At 34.6% G+C, this 12,492-nt stretch overlaps 1 protein-coding gene across 1 annotated transcript; it reads right to left on the bottom strand.

The window, feature by feature from the left end:
• On the bottom strand, positions 1 to 8,097 carry LOC125226176 (cuticle protein 3-like). Its single transcript, XM_048130091.1, has 4 exons — positions 7,991 to 8,097; positions 4,026 to 4,324; positions 2,006 to 2,258; positions 1 to 780 (listed from the first exon to the last, which is right to left on the bottom strand). The coding sequence occupies exons 1-4, from the start codon at positions 8,000 to 8,002 to the stop codon at positions 682 to 684; spliced, it is 663 nt and encodes a 220-aa protein (XP_047986048.1). The 5' UTR covers positions 8,003 to 8,097; the 3' UTR covers positions 1 to 681.
• Positions 8,098 to 12,492: the final 4,395 nt, after the last annotated feature.

Genomic DNA, 12,492 nt, shown 5'->3' with positions numbered 1-12,492 from the left:
AATGTTTTAACATTTTATTAAAATATAAAAATAAGAAACGTATTTACAAAAGTAATAATAATCATAAAATAAACAATTCACGTTATCACAATGGCATACAGGATATGCAGAGACTAACTAAGGGGACACAGAGGTAAAACACCGACGTTAAAGGGTTGGCGATACAAATCTATTCTAAAATCCATTATTCGAATATTATTAGAATACACACAAACCCTCCAACCTTACGGCATTTGTTTTTTAAATACCCTCATTTTGTGAGGAGAGTACAGAATACAGAATTTGTCTGTTTTAAAAAAGGCATTAAATTATGGCAGAAAAGTTCTTTAGCCAATTGTTTGTATTGATAATATATGTTAATTAACCTTCGTACAAACAATACTGTTAAATTAAAGCTTAAACCAACACTAAATTTGAGTTTCTTGCTTTTATATGCACTAATATAGTGAACTTTAAAATTATGGCATATTTGAATTTGGACTGATTAGAATGGCAGTGGTTTATCAATCAGTCAAAAATTGAACCACTGTCGGATTGACGATATAAATAACCATAAAGATCAGTAACTATTTTAAAAAATAATGAGTATCTATGGTTTTATGTTGCGTAGTGCTTGACGTCATAACCCCCCCTTTTCTCAGGTACGGAGCACGGTTAGTCCTTAGGTCCTTACACTAGGATTTACTGCTGGTAGTATTGTCCTTTGTAGTCAAGGGCTGCTCTGTCTTGCTGTTGTCTGGCGGCCTCAGGGTTGTTCTTGGCTTCTAACGCGTCACGTTCCTGAAAAACAATACAAATGTTCCATTAATAAAGGATTTAATAAAAAGTAAGACATTGAGCTAATAACTATGATGTTAATAGGCTTAGAATAAAAATAGTGTTTTTGATGGTCTTCACCAAAACATAAAATGTAAATCCAAACTATTATACGCGCTTTAGAGCTTTCCAGTTTACAATAAGAAAGAACCTTTACATGTACTTCAAAAACTAAAAAATCGCTAAATCGTTATTACGATTAAAAAGTAACAAAACACAAGATTCATGATCACGAAATTCTAAAAGTTTTACAACTTTCAGAAACATAGCATCCAGGAGAAGTATAAAGTCACATGAAGCGAACCGTCAATTGTGATTGTAGAATTTCCTAGTTCAATAAATTAACATGCATTTAAAAGATTTTCCATATATTGCGCGAGTTTCTCGTGTCTACACTACAAATGGTCAATCGTTTTTAAGTTATTATCGTTACAATGCGGCTCATTTACTTTCAAATGATATAATTATGTATGATGCCTGTCGGCAGGGCTCATGTAACTCAATATTCAGTACCACTCTTACCAATTAACGGGTTGTAAAAAAAACGATATTTTGATATTGCAATGACGGGTTGCTAGGCTATCGCCATTTTACCACAATATTGAATATGCATATGCACGTAACTCCAAAACGTCCACAATATTTTTATTTGTAATCTTTATTTCTAAAAAACATAGTTTACAGTGGTTTAAAGTGGAATGAATTTTTTAAAAAGCGGCTTGTTTAAATTCCCGCACAAATTCTCAAAACGCAACTTGACATCAATCATCAATATCATCATGTTTCACTTGACGTCTGTAAGTGAGAACGAGAAAGAGTTATTCTTATCTCGCTTCCACTCGTGTGTACGGGCGTACGTGAGACGTCAGATTACGCTCGATCGAGCGCGCATAAATGGCCGCGTTTAAATTGCCCGTACATGATAGTGGTTTAAATTATTTTTTCTAGTTTCTTAGTTTATATTTTGGATGTGTTATATTTATTTTTAGTATTGTATTTAATAACTAGTAAAATCGCAAAAAAAAATCATGCATATACCCCATTGTACCTAAATCCCGCTGTCGATTTCTACGACACGAGAGGAAAGTGAATGGTGAAATTCTTTAGCCCGTCTCCATATGAATAACATTCAGGTTCATAATTATTTTCTTTGCCGGAATTCCTACAAAAAAAAAATTTAAAAACTAACCGCGTTAGCCTTGATTCCAGCGTAGATGAGGTCCAACCCCTTCTGGATCTCAGGGGACACTGGGGGTGGAGTGGGGATGTGGTCTCCCTTGACCCTGAAGCCGAACTCGTCAGCGGTGTACTCGACGGTGATGACCTCTCCGTTGGGCGCGGTGTAGCTGTAGGATCCGTGCTGGACCAGGGCGTTCTGGTCTTCACCGACGGACTTCAGGAAACCGGACTCTTCAGCTTGGATGTGGTTGCCGGTTTCGTACCTGGAATTGAGATAAAGAAAGTTTTAGATGTGGTTTCTAAAATATTGCAACGTCTTTTTTTTGTCTCGGTCAGAACTTGGTCAACATTTTTAGCGGGAGAAAGCAAATAAATAGTTCAGACAGCCTCAATATAACGTAATGTTACAGTTTTAAGTAATACTATTATACAGTGAGCTGCAAAATTGCATGGAAAAATTATGAATGAATTCATTGATAAATTCGCCATACCCTTTTGCATCTGATATATAGTACTTTTAAATCTCATAAACTAAGTTTTAAAGTAGCAGTAAAAAGTTAGTAGTGAAAAAAACCTACGGGTAATTTACATGTTTTTTTCTCAAAGTATCTCCATTTTAAATTTCATCTAAATCTTTTCAGCGGTTTAATTATGGACTAAACTTACAATAACTCTGATGGAATAAAAAAATAAAACCGCCTTCAAAAATAAGCGCGTTACAAAACACGGAGAAACTAAAAAGCCAAAAATAATAAACCTTTCAATTCAGATTTCTTATCGTATTGCAATAAGCTAAACATCCAAATTATAAACAAATCAATTATTTTTGTAGTCGGTACCAGACCTGTTCGTCGCCTTGCTATTGCCTGTTTGCCCCACCCAACCATACACAGGCTGGTACCGACTCCAAAAATAATTGATTTGTTTATAATTTGGATGTTTAGCTTATTGCAATACGATAAGAAATCTGAATTGAAAGGTTTATTATTTTTGGCTTTTTAGTTTCTCCGTGTTTTGTAACGCGCTTATTTTTGAAGGCGGTTTTATTTTTTGTTAAAAAGTTTATTTATTTGTTGATTTTTAGTGGTTCCTAGTGATATTATATGTATCAGTCCGAATACATGTACAGTAGTGAAAGAATTATCCTTTAACTCCTAACCATTGAGGAGTTGACCTTCCATCATCAGCTCAGCCACATAAAATTATTACCATCAGACGTAAATACTGGTGTACCTTTGAAAAATAGACTAAAAACATTACATGTGCCTATAACATTTGAAGAGTTCCCTCGATTTCTCCAGGATCCCATCATCAGACCCTGACTTGGTGCCAATGGGACCATCTCGGGGTTATACCGGTTGGATCAAAAAAAAAATTTTGAAAATCGGTCCACGATTCTCGGAGATATCGAATAACATACATACAAAAAAAAAAAAAAAAAAAAAAAACATTCAGTCGAATTGAGAACCTCCTCCTTTTTTGAAGTCGGTTAAAAAGAGTTTTGCATTTACAATATTACAAAAGGCTATCGAAATTAATGATCTCATAAGCTACCCGAATGTTAACTATAACTATTGTTACCACTGCTATGAAGTTACCTCTGTTACCCAAATTTCACTCATAACAACCTAAGATTGACTTTACCCTTGAGACAGAGTAAATATTTGTAAAAGCGATTATGTATTTTACTATAAATAACATGAGTTGTTATGTCTACGAATTTACCTCTACATATAAGTACTTTATAAAATGTGTTTGCATAGCATACAAGAGAGGCATTTAAGTAACTGGTATTTAGAGTAAGTATTTATTTGTAGAATTTTGATTAAAGTCACATTTTAAATACATAAATGTTATAGCAGTGATAGGTAGTATGTAGTGCATTTTTATGGTATTGTATTAAATGTATGTGTGTTGTATTAAATTCGATTAATTATTAAAACATGCATTTAACGCTATTTTGTGCGCTTAGAACTTAAGCGAACCGATCTTTAGGTGACAACAAATATGTAAACTCATGTGTTACTTACGAAGTCTTGTAGCTTCCATCGGTGCCTTGTTCCTTATCAAAACGGATGATGGGAATGTAGGTGGTAGTCTCCAGCTGCACTTTAGGTCTGAAGTCGTCGATCGGCTTGTTCTGTCTGAACTCCTGCGGCTGCTGCTGTTGTCTGTACTCCTGCTGCTGCTGTCTGTAGTCCTGCGGGTAGTTGTTGTAGTTCTGCTCGGCGGCTTGCTGGTCGTCGAGCGACTGCGGCTGCTCCGGCTTCGACGGTGCTCTTCTCTGGGGAAGAGCTACCGCCAGGGACGCCACAGCACAGAGGGTTACCTGGAATTATGGAGATTAATGGAGAAATTAGTCAAAAGTTTATACTGTTTGTCGTCCGTGATCACAGCTACCGATTAACTTAGCAATAACGTTGAAAAAGAAATAATATATACATAATAATATTTAGCCGCGTTCGATCTGATCTATTCTGATTTAAAATCTTATAGCAGAAATTTTGGTGTAACTTGAATTGATGTCAAGAGCACAACAAATTTTATCATAACATAATATTACTAAAATAAATAAAATAGATAATAAGATACCAATAATTATAGTGTCCGTTACATAATATATATGATCAGCCCCTTTAGCACAACTTGCCTTGTCGCGCGCGAGTCCATACATCAAGCGCGACTTAATGATTTTCTGTAAATCCTTTGTTTTTTTCTTTCTTAATAAAGCCATACCATACGATAATAATAATAAGCGCGACTTCAAATAGCTAAGTGCTAAAGGGTCTGGTAATCTTAATTTTAAAAACGTAAGTATGTAAAACCAATAACTTCCACTAAAATAATCTGAATATATGATCGGTACCTACCGATCCGATCGATAATAATCAATATCGATTGCACTTGGTTTATTTAATAAATGTGCATAAGAATTACACACGCAGGAATTACGTACGGCGAGAGTAATCGGGTGGAATAATAAATCGTGGAAATGCTTGCATTATATCACCGCGTTATTCCGTCATACGTTCGTAAGTTCATAAGACGTAATAATTTTTATATGTAACTATATATAAAAAATCCCATTATGAATAACTATTAAGTAATAAAACAATGAATTAATAAAGACTATTACAGTAACAATCTGTCCATATCACCTTGTTTTACCTGTTACAAAAGATTTATATGAAAATGTCAAATCAATTCGACCTTCGAACGCGTATGGCGACGAAATACAGAACAATGTATAGTTTTATGCGTCTGATACGTTGGCGATGATGCGATGATGTCAGACAAAAAAGCTTAATCATATTCGTTGTGTCGTAAGATGAGATGGAACGGATACAATAGGCTTGTGAAACATCATTCGGCACGCCGTTGGGGCGAAAGCGGACTCAACAAGTTGCCACTTTCAGGACTAGCAATACTATTGTTTTCATTGAGATCTACTTAACTTTGGTTATGGTTTGTTAGCATCATTAAGTATCTCAAGTTGGTCAACCACTGTTACGTCATACAAGTAGTTTGGTTGTTTGTTTTGCGTGTGATGTAAAACTATGTCACCTCAAAATATGTGTAAGGTATACCCATTAATGCGTTTGATTTAAAAAAAATGAATGCCTCTCACAGTGTATTCTATATATAATTATGTTGAAAGTAGAGTATAGCGATCTCCGAATGTACCTATTTATACTAACATTATTTAAAATGAGCATGAGCATTAAGTTACTTAGACATGGTCAAGTAAACAATGATGCTTTACTACAGAATTGATACATGATTCTTAGTATACTATAAAGCGAATAGAAACGGGACTTGTATTATGCATTGTAATGTTTTCAGACTCCTCAAAAACGGTTTAAGAGCAGTAACAGATCTCTGAGACTTAAAGCTTTTTGCTAATACTAAACAGTAGTGTTATGTAAGGTTCGTGCCCGTAAGTGCACTAAACAGCTCAACTAACAGCATTAGCTTCAAATCAAACAATTACTATACAAGTCCTGCCAATCGTCTGTCAGTTGCGTTACTCTACTCTAGTCCATTGCGTTACGCCTTCAACATCTTCATATAAACATTTAATGCGATTGTAAATAACGCAATATATTACACGCCTTGATATAATTTTAATTGATTGTTAAACGTCCATAAGATTATCTGCTTCAGTGACTATTTCGAGTTGAAGGCGTGCTTGTAATTGCTTTATTTAACATACTCAATGCTTTATTTCATTTCATTGTTTGTTAGTTGCGACTGAATGCAACTGAATGTTTATCAGTCCGCGATATTGACGATTAAGGATTACATGGCCGATTGACCAAAATGAAATAAAAATACGTAATCAAGGTTAAGGTTTTTTTTCTTTTTGGTGCATTTTTACTTCATATGAGGCACCAAGTTTGTTTATTGTTTACAACATATCTCCGTGTTTGCATTGATCGAGTTTAGCATTAATTTAATACGTCAATTTCATTATCAAATTAAGAAACCGTCAATTGGTCGTAAGCTGACCTTACACCTATGTGCCACAGCGTTATGCAATCAATGAACTAGTACAAAATCGCTTGTATAACTAAAAGTCTATTCAAATGAGGTTGCCCGTATGTGAAAAAAAATAGATGGTATTGTCTTTCATAATTATAAAGAGCTTTTTAGACAACAATGACACATTTGCATTGAAAATTGCATTTATTTAATTAGTTACATACGTTAATTAAAAAATATTGTTCATAATGAATTGGCGACATTTAAAGTTAAAATAGGTAATGTACTTAGTTCTTCCTTTCAATATCCCTTCTGACTAAAATATATGTATTATGTTTTAGCAACTCAAGATATATCATAAGATATAGTGGTCCAATCAAAAATCTATAAACTTTAGACCAGTAAAAAACTATCACAAGTTTTACGGCAATCAGTGCTTTGGAATTGTACCAATGCGTACTCATTATCTATGCAAATAACTTATTTGCAAGTTCAATATTAATTTTCTTAATGACATTGAGCATTGACATCCATGTGCTATGAATATTTGTGCCGGCATCGATGGCCAATTCTTGCGTTATCAAAATCCCGGGGTTACCCAAAGAACATCATTCATTGATTCATCGATGGTTTATGCAAGAGGAAATAATAAAGATGTTGTTGTTATACTTTGAGAAAGATCGAACATGTACTGAGTTTTAAAGTATTTTGTGGTACCATGAGGTGACTCTTGAACATTGCGTAGGCCAGTATTAGTGGGTAATAGTCAAATTAGGCCAGAGAGATGTACAGATAAGTAGGTACTATTTATATGTAGGAACATAGTAAATGAATGTTTAGTTTACACTTTTAACTAACCAGACTAAATACATAAAACATGGCTTTGCTTTTCTTAAGTTCGCGTTAGATACCAACCTCAATTTGAAGTACCTATCCCAAATTAATTAAATATTGCTACTTGTAAAAAATTAGAGCCTTACAAGCGAATGAACCCAAAATGCCTTATTAAATTAACCGTATAAACAAACAATAAAATTCCATACCGCATTAAATACAGATAATCATCATACGCCAATGATCTTTTGAACACTTTAAATTCCAATAATAGATGAAACCTTCGCACGATATTTTAATGCAATCCTCGAGTTCGTACCATCGTCGCAAGTTCCACGGAAACTGGTATTAACATTTGGCGTTATTCCACCAAGGGTACGAATCTGCCTGCTTAAAGTGAATGTCAAAGTTCGCGGCACGCCCACCGACCCTATTCGATCTCTTGCAATACTTGATCAAAGAAAATCCTTACGATTGCTGCGCAACATCCTTTTTCGTCCTTCATCTTATACACATCTTTAAATTTACTTATGGAAGCAATATTATGATTATCGTGTTTAAAGAAAGCACTTAACGTAACTAGATCTGTCTAGAGACTAATGGATAAGTCGTGTCAAAAAACTAGGATACCTAACTTGAGATTCGGAAGGAAAATTTCTTAATCTAGCTTTCTACTTACCAGAAGCTTCATTGTTTATGCGAGTGATTCGGCCGGCAGGCACGTGGTTGTTCGTGAACTATGCCAGAGTGGTGGTGTACCGCTCACTTTTATACCTCACCCCTGCCACGCGCTCTGCTTCGAGCCATCTCACTTTCATGCTTGCTACTGCAGTGTTGCAGCCACCGGCGGTGCTGTCAATTTTTTATTTCAATGTCAATGGGTATTATAGGGCATATTGTAGGGCTGGAAAAGTAATATTTAGTTGAGATGACTTTTAACCCTTTAACGGGCAAGAAAAAAAATCGTGGATTCAAACTTCAGCGCAGCTTCAAAAATACAAGGTGGTATTTTTTGAGACCAGGCTCTAAATAGTAAGGTCTATTTAACATAAGAACGTCCCTTTATGCCATTCTACATATTGTATTTAAGAACCTCCTACATATAAAACTTAAGTAAAAGAAAAATGGCAAATCTTCTGTAAGTTTTATATTTAGGAGGTTCTTAAATTGGAGAAATTATACCCATTTATTTATTTCAGTAACTGTATTTGAAAGTGGTAAGGCAAATATTGTACGTAGTTTTTTTTCCTCTTTTTGATATAAAACTAAAGAGCGTGGATAAACTGAAATAAATAATAGTAAATAATAGTAGTGTGTCTACTAAAAAAACACAAATTAAAATATTTCCTATGAAATAATTTAATTTGGTCTTAGATTGAGCGTGGATAAATTTAATGATTATTTGCTATTTCAAAATGTAGTAAATGCTTATTAATTTTTGCATAAAAGCAACCTATTTCTTAGTTTTATGAGCATAGCATTCCAAAGGATACTTGTCCAAATTATTTCTAATTGAAGCGGCAATACTCTTAGTCCCACTTGCACCAAACACTTTACTCAGGGTTAGTGGGCTGTCATCTGTTAAATTCCATATAAAATGGTGGGTTAACCCTCGGGTTAACCCTCCATTTTCGTTGGTGCAAGCTTAATGTAATTTGTACACAAAATGTATCTTAAGAACATGTATGCTTAACTTCCTTCTGTGTTTTCATCGAATAGGGTACGAATTGTTACCTACGTAAATATGTTTTTGGAGGGGGCTTCAAGGGAAGCCAGCCACTCCATTTCGTAGATTCCTAGAATAACTACGTTTACTTAAAAAGTAGCAAAAACTTCCTTGTTATCATTCATTCAAACGTTTTTACTGTGTTGCGAACTTTCGTTTAAATATGGTTTGTCTGTAACTGTTACACCTCTATTCGATACAGTATTTTTTATCTCCATTGTTATCAAAGTATCGGTCAGCTGGCCATCGTCTGCATACGGTCTCGTTATATAAAGAGTAGGCGTTGTTTCGCCCATCGGTGTGGCAACAAAAACCTAACGTTTATCAGCGTTGCATAATAAGTTCCGAAGGGTGCGTGTAGTCACACCTCCGATGTACAGCCGCCATCACATTTATCGGAGCACCAAAGGAGATAATAATTTAACACGCCTTTATTATCAAGGCGTTGTGAATGCGTGCTTAAATGTTTCTGATCACCTCGGGTGCCAGGATATATCTGATGATGAACGTACTAAATGTGTTTAAATTGTAAGTTTATTTCAGCGAATTGAGAACATTTTTTGCGGTCTGCTAGTATAAAAGGTAGTTCAAGTTTACACATGTAACTCGTCTGCTTAATAACTTAAAGTAGCTCGAGTTATTCATAGACCTCGTTAAGTTGATCACCGTCCCAATAACTTTGAATTCTTGTAACTCTAAGTGTGTGATCCGTCACGAATCATTTATTAAAATGACGCGTGATTCTCAAAATCATTTTGCAAGTTTGTTTTCAAATGTACTATCTATAACAAGGCTATTCGATTTCAAAAAAATCAATAGGGTTACGTTTGAGTATAATAAGTATATCAGTGTTGGGGAATCTTTCTACCCCTGAAGTATAGACCTTCATCCTGAACTGGACATTTCGGCTAGTTTATTTAGGTACAGATGTAGTGCGAAAAGGGTTTTCGTGTTTTTCCGTAAACGTTCGTATTTCTCATGCTAGTTCAGTCAATGTCAGTACATCTTGTACTGAGACTGACTGAAATAGCATGACCCGTTCGTACTTTTCGGTAACAATACGAAGGCAAATCTTTCGCACTACATCTGTATTTCGATTAACTTACTAACGGTTATTTGTTTAATAAATTCAAAGGATATATTTAACCGATATATTCAAACATAAACTTTAACCCTTAATCAAATGGAAAACTTTTTATGAGATTTTCTAAAACTAAGAGCAGTTTTTAGGTAATTTGGGTGCCTAATTTACGAAAATATACTTTACCAATTTTTTGAGTGGGGGAAAGGGGGGTTTTGCGGTGGGAAATAACTTCCCGTTATCCGGTACGGAATATCAAACTTATGAACTTTTTACTAGTAAATTTTAGTCGACTTAAAATCTAGTAACTTAGAAATGGAAAATATATTCTGTCGACATAGTAAGGATATATCATTATCAGAATCATGATATTCATGATTGGATAAATCAGACAGATCAGGTAAGTTCTCAAGAGTTTCTTCTATATCCTTTTTTGTAAGTTGTGTTCGTATTGTCTTATTCATTTCTCTTTACTAAAAATAAATATAAATAAAATAAATAATAACAAATAAAAAAATAGAGAACAACAAAAGGCCCATTTTTTTAAAGTTTAAGTCGAGCAATAAGTCGAGTAAAGTTAAACACTGGGAAATATATTCCCACTTCATTAAAAAGCACCAAAATCGTGAGTTCAGGCATGAACACTGGGAAATAATTTCCCACTTACCTTAAAATCTTGGCTAAATAATTTCGTTATGGTAATTCTACTTCAGCAAAGCACAGGAAAAATAACTCTAGTTTATGATAGTGTTCAGTGTATGCACTTACCAGATTTTTTTTCGTACTTAGCCTCAAAACACTAAAAAAATTCTTGTTATTATACAAAAAATCTTGACAACTGACTTTTACTTTTAGTCATAGGGCTTACGGCGAAATTATGGTCAAAAGCTGCACTTTATGCAGAAAGCAAGCCACTTTGCACAGTGATACTAGGGACCAATACAAATGATTTCATCCGAGGAAACACGATTTTCATCCACTAGAATTCAAGATGGCGGACATTTTCCAAAATGGCGGCCGCATATTTTTAAAAATTTATAGAATCATAACGGCTGCACCGATTTTGATGGTTGGGGTGTTTATCAGTTTGTATTGAAGAGTTTATTAATATAAAAAATAAAATCATAAAAAAATGAAGATGGCGGCCGAATAATAAGAAAAATATGAAATTTTTAAACTTTTTTTTTCATTCTCGTGAAATTTACCACTAAATTTTCTATGATATGGCCACATTTATATGTATTTAAATTAAACCTGATAATATTATCTACATAATAAAATAAAAATCACGAAAATCCGTTGAGTAGTTTTTGAACTATACTCATTTCAAATGGAGCGCGTGGATTTAAAAGACGTTTTTGCACGTAATGTAAAAAAATTTGGAATCATAACGGCTGCACCGATTTTCATGGTTGGGATGGCTATCAGTTTGTATTAAAACATTTATTCATATAAAAATTAAACTACAAACTGCGAAATAAACTCAAACAACAAAGGGCATGGGACATTCTAGTATCCGTTACCACCCTGAACTCACTCGAGGCTCTTCATGAGGCAAAGACCTTTCGAGGCTCTAAACTAGGTCCAAACCCGAATCTGGCCACTGACTTTACGTCTATCCTTCACCCCTACTTCAGACTCCAGTAGTTTTTATTTAAATACCAAGACATCTGTATCGGAAGATCTGATGATATTTACGCGTGAGTCCCTATTCCGCCATATCTTTTGCGCGAGGTACAATGAGGCTATCAGCTTCTTCCGGTTACGTTCCTATGGTTGACCCTGAAATAGCAGAGCAAATGTTCTCTGAGGAAGTGAATTGTTTAGAAAAAAAAAATTCACCACACTAATAACATCAACAGGCTACAGTTTCTGGAACAAGACTTGTTGGTTGTCATGCTGAACAGTGTCTTCCTGGAGGAATAATGGACAAGCTTGAAAAGTTCACCTGCGGCCTATAGGTACATGATCCGCAGACTCCACATATATCGGTGAACTTGGTGCGCAAGGAACTGTTTCCAACCAAAATTAATAACCAGCATCCCACCAACATCGTTAGCACTACAAAAACATACGCTCCTTGTCGTATAACAAGCAGACCATCTCGAAACGTAGACTAAGTAGACGAGAAGCAGAAAATAAGTTATTTTATACATAGATATTTCTGCCGCCTACAGAAGTTGTCGAAAATTATCTCTGGAGTCCTCGGAATGGACAATTGCTATTAATATTAATACAAATGATATCTTATATGCATTTAAGTTCTTTTACGTATTAAAATAAAAATTATGACCATCAAAGTTTACGGGGGTTATCTAAATATAAACTCGGAATAAAAAACTAATAATGTATATAAATGCTAAAAACATTGATT

The sequence above is a fragment of the Leguminivora glycinivorella genome, chromosome 5 (assembly GCF_023078275.1).
Source record: "Leguminivora glycinivorella isolate SPB_JAAS2020 chromosome 5, LegGlyc_1.1, whole genome shotgun sequence".
NCBI classification, from domain to species: Eukaryota; Metazoa; Arthropoda; class Insecta; order Lepidoptera; family Tortricidae; genus Leguminivora; species Leguminivora glycinivorella.
The sequence above is the reverse complement of the archived record's forward strand: the minus strand, read 5'-3'. Positions and strand labels throughout refer to the sequence as shown.

What these genes read in the sequence shown, in the direction of transcription:
- LOC125226176 (XM_048130091.1), bottom strand. An exon ending in GATGGAAGCTACAAGACTTC is followed by an intron (nt 2,259 to 4,025) that starts GTAAGTAACACA and finishes TCTCAATTCCAG; the next exon opens with GTACGAAACCGGCAACCACA. An exon ending in CTGGAATCAAGGCTAACGCG is followed by an intron (nt 781 to 2,005) that starts GTTAGTTTTTAA and finishes ATTGTTTTTCAG; the next exon opens with GAACGTGACGCGTTAGAAGC.